The sequence below is a fragment of the Amblyomma americanum genome, chromosome 3 (genome assembly GCF_052857255.1).
Source record: "Amblyomma americanum isolate KBUSLIRL-KWMA chromosome 3, ASM5285725v1, whole genome shotgun sequence".
Classification (NCBI taxonomy): Eukaryota; Metazoa; Arthropoda; class Arachnida; order Ixodida; family Ixodidae; genus Amblyomma; species Amblyomma americanum.
In genome coordinates this window covers 195,162,995-195,189,180 of record NC_135499.1, presented here as the reverse complement: position 1 = coordinate 195,189,180, position 26,186 = coordinate 195,162,995, and the positions used below count along the sequence as shown (strand labels likewise).

At 44.6% G+C, this 26,186-nt stretch overlaps 1 protein-coding gene across 1 annotated transcript in view; it reads right to left on the bottom strand.

Moving 5' to 3' along the window:
- LOC144123566 (corticotropin-releasing factor receptor 1-like) overlaps positions 1 to 26,186 on the bottom strand; it is a 52,830-nt gene that overhangs the window by 1,889 nt on the left and 24,755 nt on the right. The window contains exon 6 of the mRNA XM_077656383.1: positions 4,565 to 4,606. Coding sequence (XP_077512509.1) covers positions 4,565 to 4,606 — 42 coding nt within the window. The remainder of the gene's footprint in view (positions 1 to 4,564; positions 4,607 to 26,186) is intronic.

Sequence of the window (26,186 nt, the reverse complement as noted above, 5' to 3'; positions counted from 1 at the left end):
TTATTATATGAGGCTTTTAAAAGAAACGATACAAAGACGATTCATAGCTTGCCACGGGCACGCCTATGTTTTTTTCCGAACACGTAATGGCAGCTAACGTATACGATGTCGGGTAGCGTTGTGCAATGTTACGGCAACGGCACTCGAACAGCTGTGGAGAACTCGCCTGTCAGGACTGGCCTGTTTCCCGAGCGTATAGAAAGATGAGCAATGCCAATCAGAAAATGGCAACAACGGAAGGCTCTCGGTAGGATTTTCCTGCGCCTTCGTCGTCGATTGCGCTAAGGCAGGGGCAGAAGAGGGGCACCCGCAATCCCAGGCAAGTAAGACTCGACAACTGCAACGTTTCCCGGGCGCGACCTGGCGGCGCACAATGTCGCTCGCCCTCATCGACACAATGCACGGCGCCACCAGATTCTGCGATTGCGTAACAGTCAGAGAAACCAAGCGCATGCAAGAGGTCAACAAGACACGTTGGAGATGCCGAAACAGGTGCTTAAGGCTACCGGCGGTGCATCTCCCTTGCAAAAATTTCTTTACACAGTCTATAGATTATTTATAGACTTCTGTATATAAAGTCTATAGACTCTCTATAGACAAACGCTAGAGAATAGTCTATAGGCAATACAAATTCTATAGACAGTCTGTAGACAATCTATAGATTTTTGGCCACACACTTTTGTATATAGATAGTCTATAGACTACTAATGGACAAAAGAAATAACTAATGGAAGGCAATAAAGTCTATAAAATCTATAGACAGTCTATAGACCATTTTTGCAAGGGTTGGATCCTTCAGGTGATGACGTTACACTAGTCGACTGCACTCGTGTTCGTGGCAATCGCAAAAAATAGGGGCGGGGTAGCGAACTGAGTGACAACGACCTGCCCATGGCTCCCGACAATGGGGCATCTTCTGCCGCCTGGTCCCTCCCTGTGGGACCGACGTACGGCACGGCATAAATGCAAAGGGGTCCCGAGAGCGGCGCCGAGTGCATCTGAGAAATAAAAACGGGGGACGAGTGGCGAAGGATCGCGTCCCGCTAAGGGAGTGGCGGCTTACGGCTCCGCTGATGCTGCAGAGGCTTTGGATTTCGGGGTCTTCGACCAGATGCGGCAGGATCGTCGTTGCCCTGAGCTCACTCACTCTTTGCTTCTTGGCAGGGACATAGGGCACGCATGGGCCGCGTGGGTGGATGGGGGCGAGGGGAATTCCGGCGGGGTTAGTGAACTGGGACGTGCAGCTCCGACCGCAATCTGTGTGCACGCGGATTTACGTTTTAGTTTTTTTTCTACAGCTTGTTTCGGAGCAGCCAATCCTCGAGCGTACGATGCGTAGCAGCATTTATTCATAATGAAAGCTGCAGCGTAAGAAACATGGTAGATGAATACGGTGGCAGATGTGCTTTGCGCTTATTTCGCCGGTTTCTTTTTTTTTCTGAAATAATCTAGCGAACTAATGCACTGATGTGATGGACTTGCATGGGAGGATTTGCGCGTCTCGCGGCTTGTACGGGAGTGGAAAGAATGAGCAAGGAAATACTTTCTTCCGACAGAGTGAAACCAGGCCATTAAATGTGAAGTACAGTGAGTGCTTTGCACAATGCCTGTTGCTGTGAAGAAATACGCGAACATGCTTTGCTGAATATGTCCGGAAAGGTTCTTTAGAGATTTGAGTGCTTTGATATGCAATAATGCATGGTGCACGCTGGTGACATAATGGAAATGCTTTTCAACCTTGCAATTCTCGTTCCACTTGCGACATCAAGACAAAAGTGATGAGGCATATTGCAAATGATGGAGGGAAGATTGAAAAGAAGGTTGCTTCACTTGTGAACAGGTACGAGCTCTGCGTTGCACAAATGCACGGAACTTGTTTTTCGCTAATTGCAGCTCTCGGCAAGTAACAGCTCTCGCGTCGCAGTTTGCAGCACATTATACAGCATGGACACAAGAACCCCAAGATCACCCTATCCCGGGCCTCATTCTTTCGTCAAATGCGTTCGCTATCATGTAACTATTTACTTTTCTGTCTTCATCGTCACCCTCTTTGTCCCCCCTTTCAATCGCCTAGCGCAGAGTAGCACCAAAGATCCTTTTACGCTTTGATGAAGGATGATGTTAAAAGCCGTTTTAATCAAGGCTGCTTTTGAACGCCGATCCTTTGCACTAACTTGAATTTCGTACAATTTTATATAGGGTACTACGAAAACTATATACTTTGCAAGTAAATTATAAGGGCTGAGAGTTGGACAACTATTTTGCAAGGTTTTGTTTCTTTCCTGACTTCGCCATTGGTAAGCGTCGTCTTTTATACGGGAGTCTGCAGATGACATTTCGTACAACGTATGATCCTTGATGCGAAAAGCGTTCGATCTCAACTGGTGAAGTGACAAAGCACGAATCAAAGAAGGAAGCATGGAAATACTTTTTGAGGCGCTAAATTTTGAACACATTCTCTCTGTTGTTCATAATTTGCCCTCCCCGTCCAATACGGCGCCGTGTTTTGGACCAGCGAATCGCCGTCCAGCAATAGTAGACTGGCGAGCACAAACTACTACTTCCAAAGAAGTCTATTTATTTTATTCCTCGAGACCTAAAAGCTATTTCTGCAAGCAGCACGAATGAGGTCTGTTAAAAACATTGTAAGCTTGAAGTAGTATCTGAGAAATTGAAGAAAACGCCGAAAATTGACTCCTTATATGCTACTATAGCGACTTGTAACATGAAACCTTGGTCGGCTTTCTGCGAAGTTTGGTACGCTAGCAACGAATACTGCTCTAAGGATGAAAAAACTTCGTAACCATCTAAAAAAAAAAAGGAGGCCCAGCGGGGGGGGGGGGGGGGGGGGGTGCGGATGAGGTTGCTACTACGAGCCGGCAGCGTCAAGCGACGAGGCACAAAGGAAAGCAGCGGACATGATTAAAATAAAAGTATTCACAGCATTTTCGGCGAAAACGCTAATGCCTTCAAAAGCGGGCGTAAAAGCGAAAGTACCCCGCATTAGAGTAAGTGCTACATGGAACTAAGCGAAAGTGAACACTAGAACTCAGTGCTTCATAAAGTTAAGTTAAACACCGCGGCAATCTCAGCAATGTGCTGTCCCGCGCTAATGGTGCGCCAGTGTAGATATCAGGAGCGAATTCTCATGATCTTAGAGCTTCGTCCTTCAGTTTAGTAGACTTACTGTGCGGCCCGTATCAGGCGGCGACGAGACATTTTCTGCCGTTTTCGGGATCGGGACCTACGTCGCGACAGCAGTGGCAAATGGGCTTCCATTAAGTCTCATACGCTCATGCGCGTTACTTAGCACACGAAGATTGGCGATGTTGTGCTCTTCCTCGGCGCTGTGTGAATACAAAAGCAGCGGCGACCTCCTCCTCCCAAGCAGCACAGGTAGTCGGCCTAATAGTGGAAGTGTATTGGCAAAGGCTGGTCCTACAGATGACCAGTGTGAAACCATCCTTTACCAATATTGGGACAATTGCCTGTGCTGCTTGGGCTTTCAACTCTTCTTCACAAACGCATAGACCGTCTTTTCTACTTTGGATTTTCTTGAGAAGACAAAACGTGCGGCATGACGAGGCCTCTCGACGAATCTAAACCTGCTGCGTATTATTCGTGCCGAAAATGCTACCGAAAATGATGTCGCCTTTAAAAGGTATCCAGTACCACCGTGATGGCTGCGCAATTAGAATCCACCGTCTTCAGAGCTTCTGATCAATTCTGAGAAAATGGTGCGAAGGTGTGTCTCGGCCAATGTTTTCTTTTTTTTTTTGGCAGCTTACAGCGGTGTGGTACTTCAGACATTTGTTTCTGCGAGCCGAACGCTTAAAGACGAATGTCGACCGTTGCAAAGCAGAGAGTTGGACAAAGCATGTGCAAATAAACTCTACCCGTCGGCCACCAGCGTGCACTTATTTGAATCGCGCGGGTGGCGGGGATGTTATGACGTCACATTGCAGCTTGGAGTTGGGGGGGGGGGGGGGAGGGCGACATAAGTTGCAGTAGTACAATAAAAAGACCACAGAAATAATCTCTTTAATACATTTGGTCATATAAAAGCTCATCGTGTAGTGCTTGGTTTTTGGAACTCACCTCTTGTGTTTATGAAAAATTGCACTGTTCTTTCACCATTACTTTAGGTAAACTAAGCAGAACGCTGCTTCTACAGTTTTCCACTATCATGAATACCGTCAGAATTATGTGTGCACACTGAATTTGCTTGCAACGGGACCTAATGTTTTCAGCACGAACTAAATTCATGCAAACAACTAAGTCAACATACATTGTTTTCGAAAGAATTTGTATTAATATTTGCATCCTGTAACTGCTGAAAGCAGAACTGAGGTCGATTATAGTCGCGAAAAGTAAGGTTAACTCCTCTTATGATTGCGGAAAACTATATTTTGCCGCGTATATATGATGCATATATATATATATATATATATATATATATATATATATATATATATATATATATATATATATATATATATATATATATATATATATATATATATATATATATATATATATATATATAGTGGAAACCCTTGCTCACCTCCGTGTTGACGAAGCAGTAAAGAACCGAGACGGAGAGGCCCTGCGAGCAAAAGGAAATGCGGGTGAGCACCAACATAAAGCTAATCATGCAAAAAACACACGTCCGTCTGAGGCTAATTTGATGTCCCAGGTTGTTTTGTTTAAAGTACCTGCGAGTTCAGTTAGTACTCGAAGCACTCGGGTCCAGTTAGAAAGCAGACACACACACATGTGCAAATACACAAGCGTAAAACACTTGTACGGCTGTTCCATTCAGAACAGATACATGGTCGCATTTACCTCTCGTTGTAAGGCGTATAATAAAACGGTCTGGATGGCATTTGCGATAAAGATGGTAGCAAGTACAGAAGGACCGTGACGTTTGCTAACAAATCACAGCGCGTCTGCGTGAAATTTGAATAGATGGATGTATGAATCTGCGCAACTGGTCAAAGAATTGACATGAGCATGCAAACTAGAAGCATCAGCATGGCAACGGCTGTAGCACTACACTACTGTGACACGTCACCTTGCGTCTCCAGGGGCATGCAAGTGTGTAAAACGCGCGGACAACAAACAACCCATCCCGTTACTGCGGGGGCCGTTGCGCTGGGTCCTCATCACCAGGCTTGTCTCGCTTATCATCTTCACTTCGCAATGTCGACGCAAAAGAAAAAATAAGCAGATGGAATGAAAAATGAAAATGAAAATTGGCTTTTGAGGAAAGGAAATGACGCAGTAATTGTCTACACATATACCGGTGGACACCAAAACCGCACCGTAAAGGAAGGGAGGAAGGTGGAAGTGAAAGAAGAAAGGAAGAAAAGGGTGGCGTTGTGGGTGGATGGATGGAAAAACTTTATTTTCGTCAGAACGCATGTGCAGACGATTCCGTGCTAGATTGCCATCAATCCTCGGAATCTCCGGATTAATTTCGACCACCTGGAGATCTTTAACATTCACTGACATCGCACAACACCGAGCACGGGTACTCCAGCTCAGTAGCCGAGCACACCAACCAGTGACTTGAATAAGAAGGTAGCGCTAAAAATTACGACCACAGGAGGAAGACACCGCAAACACGAAGCGTTCGTGTCTGTGGTGTCTTCCGCCTGTGATCGTCTTTTTTTGCGCTACCTTTTTATTCAAGTGTGGGTCACCAACTAGCCCAGCAACAAGTTTTATTGAACCTAATCACTGAGCCACCTCGGCGTGAAATGGAATGTTGCGCAGCTGACAAAGTCCAATGTATTTAGAACTTGTTAGAGACCATAGACCTGGTTATTCTTTTGATGCGGCCGACTCGCAACCACATTTAAATTTCGAAGATGAAGCAAAGCGTTTCGTTAGCTAGTCCTAAGTTACCGTTTACCGTTGCCCCATTAGAACAAGAACAGGTATTTCCAGAGCAATAGTGTATTACGGTATTGCGAAGTGTGTCGCCCACGGCGCAGAGCAATGGGGCGGGGTGGTAGCAGGAGCGATGGAAGAGCGCGCTGGCAGTAAGAGGAATGCGCCCTCAATGCTCGCGGCGCAGAGACAGCATGTGCGGTGTGTGTTTCTGTGCGTCTCCTCCTTCGTTGGTTTCTGCCAAAGCGCTTTGTTTTAATGTCTTTGTTGTTGTCCAATGTGAACTGAACGGATGGCGGAAAGACGGGACCTGCTCTGTAGCGCGCTGCTACAGCTGTCGCTGCTCGTGCAAAGATGCCGATCAACGTTTAGCCTCTCGGCGGAACACCAAGCGCAATCGCGGTGCATCAGAAGTGGGGATTGACAGTTTTTCTGGATATCGCTGAAGACAGTCTATTATCACTAAAGATCTTACACCGCTCTAGTTCTTAGTGACACTAATGCCTGGACAGCATTCTGCAATATAGCCCAACCTCAAGGAGAGGGAGGTATAGATCGGAATTTATCAGTTCACTACTTGCGCATACAAGCGTCCAGCGCAGCAAAGTCCTATACTGATTCATTCGATCGTGACGAAGCGAAGATGACGCTTAATCTACTTTGAATGTTGCCGAGTGTCCTTCAGATCACGGCAAGAACACTCGGCGTAGCTGAATGCATCAAGCCTCATGTACAGAGACTGAGTTCATTAGTTTAATTGACATAGGGAACAAGGGTGAGGTTGACTGAAGAAGTACGCGAGCGATGAGGAACGTCGCATAAGAGGGTTTGATTTTCGCCATCTAGGGGTTCTTTAAAGTGCACAGACATATAACAACACCGGGCCGTCTAGGGCATTTCGCCTCCATAGAAATGCGGACGCCGTGCCCGGCACACGAAGGATATAGCGACCTTGGTCTGAGCAGTCGAGCGCCAAAACCACTAATCCAATCACAGGCCGGTGTTCGGTTATTTGACTGTGCAGGTCTTCTCTGTCCGTCTGCTGGACTCGGAAAGATTGTAGGTGTGTTGGCGTAATGTATCACTAGCATTTTTAACTGAAAAAAAAAATTGATGCGACTAGCATGCACAACTTGTGATCTTCGTTTCCTGATTTGCGGGCTGCGGTTATGACAGATGCCTCTTAATTGAAGTTACGTATGTCATTCCGCAGTGTTTGCTCTTTTATGTCAAATGTGCGAATTAAAGCCAGGGCTCTAGGACAGAACATCGCAGTAACCTGAAGATAACGAGGATTAAATAATTTATGTGGCCGCACAAAGTTGTAATTTGCGCTATTGTTAGCTTCCATCGTGTTCATACACGTTCCTTTGGCGCCATGCTTACATGCTTTGCCCGGGATTATTAAAGTGCTATTTTGGTCAGTGTTTGTTTTATGCTTCAATCTTCACGCGTATGCACTCACTTTTTCTTTACTTCAGGTTTCTTACAACATGCTTCTACAGTTCTCTTTGCATTAAAACTAGGCTGAATGCGCTTCGTACTATACAGCACCTGGAAGATCATACGACCTCGTGGCTAAATTGAGGCGATGACAGGAATTGCGTACGTTTGCATTGTCAACGCCCGAAAATTTCTCCGTGCACAGTTCGTTCTCGAGAAGACTTGCACGGTAGCAGGCGCTCTCACTCGCATTCATTCTCCTGACTTCACCGGACGAAGCATTCTGGTCGCGCACAACATTGCTTCGCCGCAGCGGCGAATATCCCACTACTATGGCCATTAGGCCCGAAGAAGCACGAACCTGTGTATGAGTGAAATATATAACAGTTGAAGAAGCAAACTTACACCCTTGTCACACGGCGTTCATCGAAGGCCTTTCCAGCAAAGGTATTTCTTTTCATCAAAGGAGCGGAAGCTCGAAGTAACAGCGACGCAGCTACACGGAGCAGCGCAAGGTTTATCAGTCGTTGAGGCTTAGCACCCGCTGCTGTGGACCACTGAAGGGAGTGCTTTAAAATTGAAGTGGGGTATTTTGTTCATTCGTTTAGCTCAGACAATTTTTTATTCTAACTGCTTCCTCTAAAAAGCTGCAACAGCTACCCTCATTAGCAGCAGCTGGTTTTGTGTAATGCGTTGGCCAACAGGGGCAGTCGGTGTTGCTGCAACACATTTACTGTCTTGAAATAGGGGCATAAAATATAAACACCCGCACCAAAAGCGAAGTCAGACACACCTTTCGTAATTTTTGAAGATGTTTCAGAACATACTGTTGGCTGCATCTATATATTTTTTTCACTGCTTTTATTTTTTGTTGTTTGACGGCACTGTGATTGCAGGTTCTAGAAGGCCGCGTCTTTGGGCTGTAAAGGTCTCGGGCGGGCGCCTTCGCTTCCAAGACCCTTAGCGGCAAAGGCACAACATTTGTGCCGTGCAGCTGCACTCCTTACGCCTTTGGATATAAGGACCTGATTCTCAAAGGCCTTTTTGGTGCCCGTGTGACAGGGGTATGATATATTTGTGACATCGACGATAGCGGACAAACTGCCGCTTGATGATCAGCCCTTCGGAAACAATGGCGACGCAGGCGGCTGTAAACGCTGTTTGTTCCGTGCTCAAAGCCCTCTGTCTGAGGCAGCTCCTTCTCTTGCTATCGGACCGGTCATCCGCCGACGCATGGCACATTTCTCAGTATTCTAGCGCACTTTGCCATAATTACTGTCAGGCTTCAGCAAGTCTGTTAGACAAAGTTGTTGAAGGCTCCCAAGTTCACCATTCTTCTGACCACTGCCATCTTCCCTTCCCCACACGCCACATATACTAGATTAAACACTCGTGCACGAGCAAAATTACCAACTTCGTCATTAGTACGGCTTCTGTTAGATTCTGATAGGTTTCAGGGCCCTTAAAGCTAAATATCTGTTTAACAACATGCCATCTACGAGTACGTACTTCACTGCCGATTTCCGCGATATTTCTACCGTAATTTTTCAAGCAGATGCTTTTTATTGTTTATTTCTGCATCAACTTACAAACACAAGCAGTTGTTTGTTTAGGCTCATATACTCCCGGAGTTGGCCCAGTACGTTACAAAGCTCGAGGTCAGCCGGCCACTGTCATGTCAGCTAATTAGGCATGCAAATTAAGAGAGTCAATGTGCCGCCGTGATTAAAAGTTGAGCGCCCATGTGTGCCGACCGAAAACACCGCAGCGTGGGGGACCTTGCGACGATGCTGGACTGGGGACGCCTATTGTCTGTGCTGCACTCTCGGAGCGGAATCATTGAGCTATGCAAATCAATGTTCGCGACAGCAAAAAGCGCCGAACGCTATGTATTTGCGTCCGCCGCCCTCCCTAATGAACAGACGCACAGTGGATGTTGGTCGCCAACGTGGACAGCTTCAGGTTGAGAAGTTAACCCTTCCACGCCGTAGTTTATGCGCTCAAATCCGAATATGCTTAAATAGAGTCAGAAACTTAGTCACCCCATCCCACCCACCCACCCAGCAACTCACCGGCAAAATTTAAAAGAAAGTGTCCAAAAAAGTGTAAAAAGAAATATCTGTGCTGTTGCAAATAGAATTACTTGGAGAGAAAATTGGGCTCCGGAAATGCCTCTTGTTTGTACAGACAAGAAAATGGGTTATGATAACAGTGCGTCATAAAAAGATACGCTAAATTTCTTTTAACCAGTTTCTTTTCTTCTTTTCAGCAAGGGTTTGCAAACTTAGGTGGCTGCTGTTCAATCAGCCTATCGAGAAGACTTATGCTATTTCTAGGTTCTCGATGTCTAGAACATATTGTCGTTATCTGCGTTGATTTCTGCAAAGTCATTTGACTTAGAGGGTAACCGCCTTTTTGAGATTGGAAACGCCAGATATGACCGCATAATTTGAGATTACTGTGATTTCCGTCATAAAGTCCGCACCTAGGGTATCGTTCGCTGGGGTCAATTTTGGGCGACCCACATATAAAAATTGATATGTGTGCACAGCGTATCACCAAACCTCGTAATAAAATAAGCGTCGGGAATTGCATTCAGTGTTTGGTGATACCGAAAAAAGATACTTCACCTATAGACACCCCACGAAGAGCAAAATTTCAGCTTTTAAACATGCATAACCAGCGGATCGTATACTGCAAATTACGGTACCTCAGTAGATGCGTGCAAATAACGCATTCACGGACTTGCGTGTTCAGTACATTTTTCGCGGTGTTCTACAGGAGAGAGCTCTGGGGCCTGCATTGCTTTCATTTAATAAAAATGATGTTCATGACGTTGCAGAATGACCTCTTAGGTAAAGTTTTTCACCTGCGACTATTTCACTTTTTCACTTACTCCCGTGTACATGATTTTTGTGGCCACAATAAAATAAACCATTGCGTACAGGGTTGTTATCGCTGATTTGTACAGCGTCCCAACGTAGCCGATAAATTTTCGAAGCATACTCTATAAAGAAAGAATTTGGCTTGTGCGTCAGGAAAACATCAGTCTCGGTAACTAAAAATAAAGTTATCATGTCTAGATGGAGATCTGTGCCACACACGCCAGCATGACAGTGTTTTCTGATGGTTGTTCGTTAGTTTCCTGGTGTGATTACGACGAATGTATAAATGTGACCTGTCTATGAATAAACCCCGGTTGAAATCCGCGCTCCGCTCTGCCTGTTTCTTTTTTCGTTATGCATGCAATTACTTTCCATCCTCAGTCGGCTTGGAAGAAAATTGCCAAAAAGTGATTTTTCGTGGTGGTTTGATACGACGAAGCCGGCAAAGGTGCCAAAAAAAGAAAGTAATGATTTTTAAGCCTTGCATTAACATAAATGAATGAAACACGCCGCGATTGAGTGCCCCAGTTTGATGTTGGCTGCCCGGAATTGTTTACTGTGCAGCTAAATTTCAGTACACGGCCGCTTCTGCATTATTTTTCCGTCCAAGTTGTGTTGTGTTTTGTTGTGTTTTATGGCACATAGGCAACTAAGACCACCAGGAGCCAAGCTCATGAACTCGTCGAAGTGGATTTGCCTTAGTCGGACAGCATGTTCACCCTTTCGTGCTAATTAGCAGAGCGCTATGGGCCCTGGCGAGTGCCGAAGGTAAAAAAAAGAAGTAAAGAAGTACAGCGGCTCTTACTGTAGTTGTTTAGGCCTTATTTCAGCCTTAATATGATTTGGAACCTAAATTTTGAATTCTTGCCTTTGCCGAGGCACCCTAAATAAGCTGGATTTCAAAGTTAAGACGAAAAATCGAGAAGGAAAAAAAAAAAACTTCTTCAGGGGAGCTGGATGCAATTATTGCACACAAAACACCCGTGTTCAACAGATGATCAAAACAACTTGCGCTCGCCGACAAAGCACTCATCGCAGATGATTGTGTTTTCCTAACCAACATATGAAGGAAGCCAACAGTCACCGAAATCGATGTATATAGGGACATGTTTCCATCTTGTTTCGTTATTTAAATTTGTAGTGTTCGTCAGCGGCAAATTAATAGTGTACTTGTATTAAAGCTGGAACACGACTGAATATTCTAACGCGGGAATTAATAATGCTTGACATCATGCACGAGGGCACTAATTGATCACTGAAGTTTTAACGAGGACCTTGTCAGGTTTTCACTTGGTGTAAGGAGCACGCATGAAGGACAAAAAAGAAAGTAAACGAGCAGAATGGGAACGAAAAAGCTGACTATAATCAACAAAATTTCACTACTCGTAGCTTAGAAGACTATTTGCATTACTGAAATACATACCTGAAAGGAAAAATGACGTCTTCATTTTTGCAACAAGTGTTAATTAAATGTACAGAAGAATACACCATGAAAAAAGGCGAAGAAAGGATATAGCATTTGCATAAAGACACTATGTTTGCGTGATGCAAATAGAGGAGTCGTGCATAAATGATTATATCTAAAATCTCCGAAAAGCCCTTTGATGTTGAAAATCGGCGTAAGGACACTATTTGAGCCGTGTGCAGAGGAAAAAGAACTTTTCAGAGTTCTTTGTCGTACTGCAACTTATTTTTAAACACGTGTTGCATGGTATAGAAAAGGCAGTCAACTTAAAAATAGAGAGTGGCTTTGGTTAGGATCGTTATAGAGGCATTGAAGAAACTTATTTGTCTTTTTTATGAGACACAATAAAATACTTTAAAGAAAAGAAGCCTCAATGAGGGCCGCTTACTCCATTCCCATAGCAAGTGATTCGCACTAGATGGTTGGCGAAATGATTGAAGAAAATGACTGACGATACAGTGCATAACGAGTTTGGTAGTGGTGGTGGAAACAATTATGTAATTTGAGAGAGGTGTTGGGGTTGTGACCTGATAGGTCACGCCCTTACAACCACTAGGAAGGATGCCTAGTCAGGCACCCCCTTGGCGGTTGCCGTAGCCTGGGCGCGCTGCGTTGAGGCCCTTTGGGCCTCGAGGGTGCAGCAGTAAACTGGTGTCACTCTCCAATACTGTTGAACATTACTTTTATTAATTTTTAGACCAACTGTTCTACTCTTCTAACTCATTGACCATGTTTTGCAGCACATCTCCTGAATTACTTAGCAAGGAAAATATGTTCTCAGCAGATCACAGGTTACTGAGATATTCTCCGTTAACTACTATGCTCAACTGTTCCCAATCCAGGCCTCTGAATACCTCCTGTAAACAGGCTGTGAATAGCATTCGCAAGATCGCGTCTCTCTGACTGACACATTTTCTTAATAGAATTTTATTTCTGAATTTATGGAGGACTATGGTAGCTTTTCACCCGCTATAGATATCTTCCAGTATTTTACATAAGGCTCTTCTGCACTCTGATTCCGCATTTCCTTCATGACTGCTGAAGTTTCGACTGAGTCAAATGACTTCTCGTAAACTATAAAAGCCTATTAAACGAGGTGTTTCAGCGAAGGCATTATGTAATAAAAAAGAACAGACCTTTTAGGGTAAAAATAAAACTTTTGCGGCATAGTATTACCAGTGCTGGTGGACTCCAAGAAAGCGGTGAATCGTTTTAAGTGGTAAGCAAGTGAACTAATTTTTAATAATTAACTTGTTAACAATTAGAGTTAGGCCCCAATAAGTTGCTATTAGAGATTTGTAGCCGGTAATTAGTAATAGCCACATCAGTTATTGCGATTTCGAAAACGCAGTTTTCCTCGGCGCTGTGGCTCGACAAAGTTTGGCTATATCGTGCCGAAATACACGCGCTTTCAAAATTCATGCAGGCAAAGCAACCTTTCCAGTATCCAGATTTTGTCAAGCCACAGAATCATCGGTAATCGCGTTTTCGAAAAAATAAATACTGATATGGCTATTACCAACGATCGGCTACAAATTTCTAATTGCAACTAGGCGCCCAGGTCTAATAGTTAAAAATTTAATTATAAAAATTAGTTCACCAGCTTCCTACATAGAGCGATTCACTGGTTTTCTGGCGTTCGCAAACACTGGTAGTACTATGCAGATAAAGCCATATTTTTACCTCAAGAAACCTATTTTTGAGAATAACTTAGTCTTCCCAGAGACACCTGGTATAGGGGTTGATTATACTCTGCGCATTTCTCTATCACCTGATTGATAATGTGAATATGGTATAATATCGAGCACCCATTACGAAAGCCTGCCTGATCATTTGGTTGATTGAGGTCTAATGTTTTACTGAGTCTATTACCTACTATCTTAGTAGATATCTTGTAGGCAACGAGGAGTAAGCTGATTAGTCTGTGATTTTTCAAGTTATTTATGCCCTGTCTCTTATTTGCTTAAGATGATACCAGCGTTCTTCAAAGATTCCGGTGCTCTCGCGGTAATAAGTTCTTCAAAGATTCCGGTGCTCTCGCGGTAATAAGGCCAATGCCTTATTGCTGCGAGAGCACCGGAATCTTTGAAGAACGCTGGTATCATCTGAAGCAAATAAGAGACAGGGCATAAAAAACTTGATAAATCACAGACTAATCAGCTTACTCCCCGTTGCCTACAAGATATCTACCAAGATAATCGCTAATAGACTCAGTAATAGTATACAGTGTGACTACTTTATTTAGCCCAATCTCCGCACTGTCCTCGAACAGATCTGATCTTACCTTTATTTGACATTCTTCCCCTTTTAGTTTTTCCGCATTTAAATTAGCCCCTTTATCACTCCTTGGACCCTTTACTGGCTTTTACAAATTGGTGCTGCATCGCAATACATGCAACAGAACCTATCTTATCAAAGTAAAAAAGCATATCCCACGCGTGCCAATCTGAGCATCCGGAATTGTGTACACGTGGGCATCACTGCACGACGCCTGCCTGGCTAGCCGGTCCAGGATTCCGTTAGTAAACTATTCCGTGGCAAAAAGCTCTGCGCTGATTTGAACAGCGTTAAATCAACCTTTCCAACTACAATGCTTCGTACCCACACTCGTCTGTGGGATCGTATCAAATGCTGCAATAATCTTTCACTTGAAAAAAGTGGTTTTGTTGTGAACATTGAGATTATCTGACATAAATAGTTAAACAACGTTGTTTGGCAGTGTGACTCTCGTTAACATCAACTCAACTAGACCTTCCTCGGATCCCAGTTTTTATCACCACTAATGCGGAATAATTACGATAATTTCACTCAGGGTACAGCCGTATCGATGGAGAACAACAGCCCGGCTTATATTGAACAATCATGACGCTTAAATATACCTGTTTTTTTTGTTGCTGGGATTTTAAGTATGTACATTGTGTAAAATGTTAGTAAACGCATTATTCTGTCAATTTTTAAAGCGAAAGCTTTACTGGCCACGAACTTGCCATTTCGCCGTGGCGGTGTTGCGAGGAGACACAGAGACAGACCTTGAGCCGTTGCCTAGCAACCGCTGCAGCTGGGCGGACGCCGCGCGCTCGCTGCGCCATCTGGCATGACGTCACACCGCGCGCCTCGCCGTCCTCACCCGCCTTACCCGCCCTTACGCGCTTAACCGCTAACCAACGTATTGGGTGGCGGCGTCTAGGTAGCCACTGAAACCCCCACACACTCACTGAATGATAATTTAAAAAAAACCGTGTCGAGGCTGGCAATCGAACCAGGGCCTTTGGAGGCGGACTCCGCCACGACGCATCAAGGTTTAATCATGAATAAAGGCGCATCTAGTGAAAGGCGCTGCGCTTTCGCTACGTATATCCTGGTCTAACAGAGCTAGGCCATCAGCAATTTCTCTTCTTGCTGCGTGCTGAGACTCGTGTAAGCGGTTTTTGTATACCACTTGCCGGAGGTTTCGTATTAGGTTCTTGCTCTCAGGCCTTCTACTGCGTTAAGTATTTTGTATGACAGAGGCTAATAGTTGCGTCAAAGACTGAATCAAAAATAGCAATTCTTGCTGTGGACGTGCCCGTGCTCATTTGTCTGTATGCGTGCCTATGTACTTTGTTATAAGACGGCGCATGAAAAGTGAACAAGGAAAGTTATTGCCATACATTTCTGCCTCTTTAATGGGGATCGCTTTAGTGTCAAAATATGAGCCTTTACCTGGGACTAAATTAGAGGATGAAATACGAATGAGGCGAGTATGTTGCGAAGTGGCTTCTATCATATTCGAAAAAAGATGAAGAAACATTGGTTTCTTCCTGCAAAAAGATTGAGGAAATAACGAGTTATTACAAGAGACAGATACTAAGGAGAAGGAGTACTGGTGAAAGATGAAACAAGCATTTAAACTCTTGTGCTGAACCACTAATTATGAAGAAACGAAAGGAACACTAGAATTGAAGCTGTCAGTTTAAACGATGCACCTACATAGTTACCCGCCCTCGTGTTTGTTGTTTTAACAGCTGTGAACACTTTACGTTAAATCAGAATTTGATTCCTTCACCGCCAATCACACGCCTAGCTTCAGTACAAAAGCGTTTTCTTTACTGCTGCTAGGTTACGCCACAGAAATTGTCCTTGCCGCCTTGAGATGAGCAATACATTGTGAAAGAAAATATTTTCAGAAAGGTAAGCGTTGGTTAAGAGAGATGAGCCTTTTCATAGCTCAAGAAAGTAAGCGTGGTGCGCACAGACTCTGATCCGGGCTTGGCGGTGCGGCTGTCGTCAGGTGGCACTGACGTCGTGTTTGTTTAGGGTATACGAAAAGAAAAAAAAGACAGGCGCATCAAAGACGCGTGTTCAGACGCACAGCGAGTGCAATGCACCCCTTCTCTACTATCGTTAAAAATGAAAGCAGGACAGACATAACGCCACGCGCATCGCTAAGTTATTTGCAAAGAGCTAGACAAACATACGAAGATGCAAGCCATGTTGAAATTTAGAGATACCGTGGCTGATCGACCAAAGTGTGCGTGTTTTAAAACCTAGTAGGAAGTGTTGCAAATCCACTATGGTAGCGGTACGCCGTTTTTCCATTTTTGGTCAACAACAGAACGTGCAAGAACTGGACACAAAAGGAGACGTTGGCACAGACATGGCGCTGGCGTTGTAGCAGTAATAGATAGTTGGGGTTTAGTGACGCAAAGACAACTTGGCCGTATAATGTTGCGAAGAGAAACGCCGCTACGCTTGCGTCAGACTCCGACGGCGCTGGGTTAGAGCTGTGTTTGTGTCAACGTCTCCCTGCGCGGTGGACTCTTCACGTGATGTTGGTTTACAAAGATGAAATATCAACCCGGCCAAACTTACAGCTCGCTTTTTAGGACTGCGCGGAACCGGGGGCCACTACTGCAATCAGTGAATTATGACGTATTGCGTTCCATGTAATAAAACTGTACAAAATAATTTCGTCTTTCTCGGATGTCGAAGCTTTTGAAATCATAGAATATCTTAAATATAGCTTCTCTCAAGACTGACATAAACAAGCTTCTATCTTTCCTTTTTTGCACTTATGTGGCGCATGCGAATAAGTGCAAGTAGAAGAGGCGTAGATTTCACAGTTTCGCGCGTGTATTTTACGAAGTAATGAAATACGAGGCAACACATGAACAAAATCATAACTAAAAAAAAAGATAACAGATGCGCGGGAAGTTGTTCAGTTTTGCGATGACCTAGCTTCACGTTCACCGAAAAATACTTCTGCCAAGACCAGCGTGAGGAAAGAGTAATAATTGCAATTCGTTCGTCTTTATCCTTCATGGACGTAACAAGTGGCATTTGAATAAAGATGACAGATGGCCTAATAAATAAAATTTGCGCATTTTTGAAAACATGGCGGACAAAGGAAGGTTTACTGTGAGATTCAATGCTCTATTGTATTTCTGTTGAGAAAAATGAAAACGAAAGCTCATTATCTCTCATGGGAGCGTACAACGAAACATGATATGCACATTGCAGTAACACACCTAATGCGTAGTACATCGCCATGAGTAACTGGGGGAGGGCATAAATATATTTCAGTGCAGCGACGATTCGCTAAAGCTTTCCCGCTTTTCCTTGTTGCAAAAGGGGATAATCACGACGGTCTGTGGCCTCCAGAAACAGACTTTTAGTCTTCTTTCTTGGTTTCGACGTCTTCAGGCCATTGCGTCGCCTAATACTAGAAGAGCGGCGGTGGTCCACACGAAGTACCCAAAGTAGCAACGTGAAAGAATCGTGCATGCTGTACTTGTTACGGTCTAAAAATACGCTTCGAAGTTGAACTTCGGATAGTTAGCGTTACCGTTATCGCTAAAACAAAACGGTGCACTGCGCATGCGTTACATCATAACAAGACGTAGTAAGCCTTTAACTCTGGGATTGTGTTATATCTCACTTTAGATCAAAGGAGAACGCCCATTACTGGAGCTTTCGGCGCAGCTCAAGAAGCACAGCTCACGGCGCGAGTTCTTTGTTAGGGTGCCGGCACTTCGACGATATGCTGTAAAAAAAAACGCTAAAAGGCAGCCAGCAGTTAACACAACAGCACGTCGCAAGCAAGGCGTGTTCTTCATAAATCATGTTACGCGGTCTGGGCCCTCCACGCAACCAACGCACAGAAAAAAGGCCGGCTGAAGATAATCGACCTAAACATAAGCGAAAAGCAAGGTTAACAAAGGAGGGGGGAGCCTCAGGGTGCACAGCAACGTTTCGACACGAGGCCTTGTCGGCAGGGGTTAAATAGAGCCTTCACTCCGAGGAAGCCCTGGTGAGCGGGAGGAGGTTGTGATGTGGGAAGGATGTTAGGAAGGGGAGTAAGGTATGTTGCAGGGCTAATTCGTTCTACATTTTAACTTGTAACACAAGGCGCTACATTGACATGCCGGTGTAGCGCCTTGTTTTATTTATTTATTATTTATTTATTGATACTGTCAGCAGTAAGGTCGCTACAGGGTGGATGCATGCAACTCAACAAGTACACACAGCCACAAGTACAAAATTTATACAAACTTATATGAAATCATCAATCACTTACAGACATCTTGCAGCAGATACAGCCACAAGTGTGCCAGATAGGCAAGTGTTCATAATAATAAGCTAACGTAGGATCAGGAGCGTGAACATGAAAATCTTGTCCAGGAAGGATGGCTGCTAAAGCGTATTCGACCGTCTGACCTCCAAATCTACTGTAAAAACACCTGATCAGCAGAACGAAATCCGGGGGGGAGGGGTGGTGGGTGGAAAGATAATGAACGTACATTTCAATGTTTATGTGTCCGGGCGTGGGGAACTATGAACAGAGACACGGTAGGCGCGAATTGGGTTGAGCTAGAAAAGCTAGGATTACAATGGAGCACACTGCGGAAGGAAATACCAGGAAACAATACAGTTTCTGCATGAATTTCGCAAAAAGCTACTGTAGCAAGAGCTACACTTGGCTACCAGTCGAGCATTTTACCGTGGTCAGGAGAGGCCAGCTGTGCGCATGCGCGGAGGCCGAAGAGGAGCAGCAGGTGCGCCGCGCGTGACGTCAGAACTTCGCCGCCGCCGCGCGCCGACTCCACCGCCGGCGCTGCGCGTGACGTCACGTGGAAGAGCGGTTTTGAGCATGCGCGGCAACCAGAGAGGAGCAGCTGGCCGGCCTTCGCCGCTGGGGCCGCTCATGACACACGTGGATGCCACGTGCTAGCTATGCTCATAACTTCGCATGCACAGCTGCGTATATCAAATGCGGAGGTGACACGGCGGCCGTATAACAGTCGTTTAGCATGGGTGACGAGAAGGAGAGTCCGGCCGTTGTTCAGCGGCAGTATCGACAGAAGATCAATTTCTCGCTACGTGTAACCTGGCACAGCTGAGCTGAGCCACTGCTAATTTTTTAACCGTCACTCAATTAGCCGAACTAATACATGACGTTTCACTAAGCATCCACCACCAAAAGCAAACCGCCCTCATATTAATATACCTTTCTAAAGCATTCAATTTTTGTATCACATAAAAAAACTGTTTCTAATCTTGGAATCTACACTAGGCGAAGGATCATTCATTAAGTGAATCAAAAGCTACTTATCTAATCGACAACAGTTTGTAGAATTTAACCGTGAAGAGTACATCATCACTAAAATTACGTCCGGTGTACTTCAGGGCAGTGTTCTCGGTCCTATTTTGTTCATTATTTTCGTCCATTATTTACCTGTTATCATTCCTATCAATATCAGACTTTTTGCTGTTGATTGCATACTGTATCGTACAATTAATTCGCCAGAGGACCAGGTAACGCTTAACAATGCATTACAACAATGCATTACAATAGCAAATGAGTCTTAATATCGAAGAATCAGCCCTCTTACGAATTGTCAGGAAACAATGTGTCCGACTTCTCACACACACTAAACAATATCCCGCTCCGCGCAGTTACACAGAGTAAATACATTGGTTTAATTGTATCGTTTGATCTTAAGTGGGACTGTCACGTGAAATGCATTACGTCATCAGCATTAAAACGACTTTTCTTTCTCAAGAGGCGCCTCCGAGACGAGCCCTCAGACATTAAATTACGTTCCTACAATAGTTTTGTCAGACACGTACTTGAACATATTGTTGGGATTCAGGTAGCGTGACTGGGCTGGAGAAGAGACGAAGACGATCGGAGGAAGAAAACTTGGAAAACTTTATACAAAGACTATTTACCTAATGTACAAGTAAGGGCAACTGAGAGTGTCTCTCAGTAAAGGGAGCTTCTTAGCAGTCGGGAGTCTCTCCCAGCAAAGGGTATTTCTCAAGAGGTGGGGGGGGGGGGCTCTCTTCTGGTACCAAACCAGCAGCTCGTTAAATTATCTACGTATCCCCCACGTCCCTAGCTGGGGTATACGTAGAGTCCAATCACACGATGGCACTGATGGAACCACCCACGGCAGGGCGGTCCTGATGCTTCTTAGCAGCTCGGTCGAGGGAAAGGGAACAGGACCCGGTCACGTTGTCATCCACGCGGCCTCCAGGTGGGCGCGCACGTGGGTCCGGACTGCGCCCATGTGGAACAGGAAGGCGCCTGCGTGACACAGGGATGCGGGCTGTCTCCCAGCAGGGGTTGAAAGATCTTGTACTGATGACCGGAACGCGGAAGCTCTGTCGAAGGCGCAGCTCTCGGGCAATTGTTCAACCCCAGCGCGACTGAAGAGGGCAACACTGATCTTGTACTTCGTCGTCTGATTACCGGAACGTGGAACCTCTGTCGAAGGCGCAGCTCTAGGGCAATTGCTCAACCCCAGCGTGACCGAAAAGGACAACACTGATCTTGTATTTCGTCGTCTGATAACCTGTTCGAACACGTGGGGACGCCATTATCGTTGCTGCTTCCGACATTCCTGCAGCCACGTTTCTTCCAGAGGGCTCATTCACCTTCGCGGTGTTTTTCAGGGAATCCTCCCCCATGTCCAAATTCACCGAATTCAACAGCAGGAAGGGAGCGCGAGCACAACAATATGCGAATGTAGCCTGGTTTCCGCATACAGATAAGCTAATAAAGAAACTAGACGGAGTTCAAAGGAAATCTGTAAGATTTATCTATAACAAATACAGACACACTGACTCACCCACAAAACTTATTAACAACGCTGAAATACTCACGTTGCAAAAACCCGCCAGGCTTGCACAACAGAAACTACTTTAAGAGCTAATGCATACAATGGTGAGAATATATTGTACACGGTATATTTCGAAATGAGAAACAAGAATACCGATTCAACTCAGACTGCTTTAGAGAATTATTTTTTTCTGTTAGCCACTAGAAAACAGAATAACCTGCCATAATGTTTAACCAGCTCATCTTTAGAAAAATTTTCAGAGAAATATGAAGCGCACCTACTAGTACTACAATGGTAATTATAAACCCCATCTCCTCCGCACGAGCGCTCTATCTTAACTAATGAAATTTATGCTTTCTAGTGTATAATGCATTATGCTGCTTTTGTTCTTTGACATTTTTTGCTTGTTTCTCCCATGTTATTCGTCACCGGTTATTATTGTTGCTATTAACTGAACAGCCTCTGTTCACATGCTGTTGCACTACTGTATATTATGCATTTTCCATGTTGTATTTTGCCCTTCCTGCGATGGTCCCTATTGGGATTGGCAGTATTTTAAAAAATAAATAAATAAAAAAGAAAGAAAGATAACGACACTAAAGCCTATCTAGATGCATGTGTCTGCCTGCAAGAATTTTTGTGCTTGGGATGGGGGTGAAGAGATGGGGTATGGCGGGCTCGTATTATGCGGCCCTGTGATTTGAGGCATGAGTATGTTCGGGTTTATTCTTTTTAGACTGCTTTCCCACGCAGTAGCGAAAGAAAGCGCCTCCATGACCTGAGGGTAGCGTGTTTGACTCGATAATAACCTCATCTTAATTTTCTTTTCAAAGGAATTAATTTACATTCTTACATGACATAACGATGATAATAATGATGATGAATTTTCATGGCGCAAGGAAATCAGTGGCCAAGGAGCAGCAAGGCAAAGGTGTTTTTCGTCTTCTTCGTTGAAAGGGAGCCTTAACGTTGTAGGGGGAGAGAGAGAGTGCTCTTGAATGAAAAAAAATTTTTAGCTGGCGTGAATATTCGCTGACATGCTACTCTGGTTATGGGAGGGGACTTACGGGAGTAAAGATGGAAGAAGGGTTAACATATAGTCGATAAGTTTGTAGTGTATCCCCTTAATGAATGGTGTACCGCCTAATCTGTGAGCCTAATTATTGGAAGACGTCTCTTACTTGGCGTCACGAATTAAGAGCAACCTATTCTGTTTTCTTATAGCATCAAGAATACGCAAACAAAGGAAGTCCCGGAATATAAATAGCCAGACGTAGCAACAACAAACATTATTTCATGATCCAAACACGTTGCGAGCATGTGCGCATCCGCCTCACCTAAACTTAGCCTTTTGAGTCATAAATTGAGAACAGCATCTCCGGATTTAAAACTTGGTTCGGTTTTTGCGATTTGACGTCCCAAATCGACTCGGGATATGAGGGACGTCGTAGTAGAGGTCTCCGCATAATTTCGACCATGCACCTGGGGTTATTTAACGTGCACTGACATCGCACAGCACACGGACCTCTAAAATTTCGCCTCCATCGAAATTCTACCACCCCGGCCGGGATCAAGCCCACGTCTTTGGGGTCAGCAGCCAAGCACCATGATCACTTAACCACCGCGGCGGCTTGATTAAAAAATTCCAGCTACAAGACTTTCATATAGCCAAAATTAGAAAACGCAGCAAAAGCATGGGATCGCTTTTAACTGACGGATAAATATAAACTTGAAATCGTTCAGAGAGGAGAAGCGCGCTTAATGTTTGACAAGTTTAAGTCCACCGATTTGCTGCCAAAACTAATGGTAGACAACCAATCCGTACTCCTGAATCGCGAAGGGGTGCAGCACGACCGAAATTTCTTTGCAGTGTACAACAAGTGACTGGAACTTGACGCACAAATACGTATCGAACTTTACTTGTCACACGGATTCAGGCAGGGTCAGGTTTTGCAACTTGTTGAGTAACCACCTGCGCTGTTATATATATATATATATATATATTTTTAAGAGAAGTGGGCACTTCTACAAAGACACTTTTATTTATCAACGTTTCGACCGCGGTGCGGTCTTCTTCAGGACTGTCCTGAAGAAGACCGCACCGCGGTCGAAACGTTGATAAATAAAAGTGTCTTTGTAGAAGTGCCCACTTCTCTTAAATCTTTATTCTGCGGAGCCAACGCAACCTACGTTCGTAATATATATATATATATATATATATATATATATATATATATATATATATATATATATATATATATATATAGCGTGTTAGTGAGCGGTGCGCGTGAATTCTTAAAGTCTTTGAGCCATTCATGTTATTTTGGGGAAGTAGGGAGTTCCAAATATTCTCGCACAAATTTTCGCAATTATGTTGAGAGTAGAACATTCTGCGCGTCTGCGAGAAATTTCCTTGTCTTCCTCGAACGGTTAATCAGTGCAATGGTCTTCCCTCAACCATTTTTTTCCGGTGATAATTTTCAGCAGGTGCTGCTCCCACATTTTCGCTCATAATATTATCCTAAGTCCTTTTGTTCCTTTTATGCTTATATCGTTTCTGCTTGAAGTAGGCTGCGCAAGGGCATTTTTGTTTTGCTTATTAGTCAAGGTTATGTTTTTTAGGCGCTGAAAGGTCAGTTTGTTCGTCTCTGTTTTTCTTTTTCTTTTTCCTTTTCCGTCAACATGTCTAGCGCAAGAGCACAGACATTTTCTCCGCTATTGAAACGCAAACCATTTGTACAAACAAGCCCACCTGCTTGTTCTCTATGAGACGGTAGTACGTACTAACCAAAACAACTAAGCTTCAGCTACACGGCTGTCAACACAGCGGTTCACGATAAAGAAGTCATGCATCGTAGATACTCGTGAAGGAATCCTCAATACTGATCGCGAATGCCTTTCAATTTTGTTTGAAAATCATCTTTTCCCTCTCAGAGGATCTCACCATCAACTTCCCTGTTTCACGTCACGCTCAAGTCATAAAACTGCCCATTTCGAGCAATTTGTGACTGGAGGTCATGCGTTACGAGGAGAGAGAAAGCCCATTATTGAGCGACTCTGGGCTCGTCGCCGAAGAGAAAACGGGCTAGGTCCATCAGTTTGTCCTGCAACTGGTCCGAGGTCAGCCAAGTAGACCATAAAGGAGGCCATAGGAAGCCCTCCGCGCTCGACGACACCAAAGGCAGCTTTGTCACTTATGACATCGGAGATAACGAGGTAACTGCCGTAGCATGAGATGCTGCATTCTTGAGAATACTGCACAACTATGGAGGAACGCTGGCTAGTGCATAGCACACCACCACTCTACGGATTAAGCCCCACCAAGACTACGCATCTCGCGACAGCCAACTCCAAAGGGAAGATTTACAGCCCTTTTCAGATATGCTGGAGAGATGAATATCTTCCCTATAACCTGACATTATTCTCACAATCTAGGTCGTACACCATCACTCTCAAAGTCTTACTGCTACGACTGCTACCCTATCCACGAAGTATGACACCGTTGCCCTCATGGTCGACGTGGCCTTGCTTTGTATTGCACGCTTTAATTCACTACCGTGACAGAACTGTGCGAGATGAGTTTGTCATATACTATTCAGAGTTGTCCGCAGTCTGCTAGCTAACATAATAAGACAGCAATAAATGGCTGCACACTGACAGATGAAATATATGCAGCGACCAAGTAGTATAGGGAAAGGATGAGAAAATACCTAGAAGAAGGAGTGTTAGGCAAGGGGACACAATAGACCCGCTGTTATTCACTGCACGCTGACAAGGGGTATTCAGAAGGTTGGATTAAGAAGAACTAGGCGTAATAATGTAAATAGAAAATCAAATAAATTAAATTGCAACATCTAAGTAGCTGGTCACATAGCACTGCTAAGAAATTCTTGTGATGGATTGCAGCGCATGCCTGAGGGTTTATAGACACAAAGTTAACAACACAAACTGATGGGCGAGTTGGTCTGAGGTGGAACAGTGCATCAGAAATCTTTCCTGTCAAGCTGAAAGCGTTGTCGCATCAGAATATCCAGTTCATGTTCTGTCATCAGTGGCAGAGATTTGTTAAAACTTGAAATATAACGCAACATTTTCGCCTAATCAAGCTTATAGTAGATAAAAGAATGTGTGTGTCATACCGTATCTTCGTGTACTTTCTCATAATTTAGAAACAATGAAAAAAGCTGGAAAAAAGTCGTTTTCTTTTGCTCCTGTACGGCTGGCAAGCTTCTGCGAGCGTGCAAAAAACATGCTATAAACATTGGTCTAATGCTCAAAAGCACACAAAAAAAGGCCTCTGAGAAGAACCTGGTTTACTCGATCATTTTGTTTTGTGGAAATTTTTGTATTGGCAAATCGGACGTTGTTCAAGCGACAGGCTCAGGGATCACTGCTGCATTAGAGACTTCTAGCTGAGCAGATTTACTTCACGTTCCGCGGAGAGCCCCCCAGCGGAGCGCCATCGGAACACTGCGCAAGAAGTGTTTTAGGCGTTGAATGAGCGTAGTGGAGCGCAGCGCTGTGCTGCCCCACCTACTGATAAAAAGCGTAGTTGCGCTGAAAGGAATATAAATCACGCTTGCTTTTATCGTACAAAATTGTTAAAGACATTATTTGTGTTTCTAGTATATGGTCAGTATACGATGTATCTTCGGTATAGTATGCTCAATGAAGCCAACGCACCAACTCGCTGGACGCTCTCTGCTGGGATGACCAGACGAGCGGGCGAGCGCGCAGTGCCGTAATCCCGCTGGCCGCCTGAGCGACCTGCGCATGCGCGCCGGCGTCCCCCCTCGTCTGCTCCGTTGGCCGCTGGCACGCTCTGCTAAAGGTCTCTAATGTTACCAAAGCTGCCCGCAACGTTGGAATTCACTACCGTGATTGCCGTTGAGTCCCGTTGTTTCATAAATGACGGTTGATCAATGGAATTAATGCGGAGGGGTATGAATTAGCAAGTGGGCTCCAGTTTTTTGAGGCCCTCTTTGCGCAGTCACGCAAACTAACGCGTGCGCAAGGGACTTGTGGCCCCCGCTGTGCGCCACAAGCCATCGAGCCTGTGTGCCATCAAGCCTGCGCTTAATGACACTTGATCAAAATCTTAATCCAACTTTACATCTCGTCTGAAAAAAATGAATAATATCCAGAATGATTTCAAAGAATTTGAACATATAACAGGCAGGCTTCCTCCACGCGCGTTCAACTGCCAGCATTTCACACTGTGGTGCTAGTTGGCACACCTGCACACAGAGGGCGCCCCATAGTCCGAGTGGATGCGTTATTGCAGTCCTGGACTCACTACTCCGTCCACGAGGACTGGTCTCTCATTCACCCTTTCTGAATGAAGTTTTGACCACCGCCACCGCCTCGGTATAAATCAGGGGGGTAAAGCGCGGA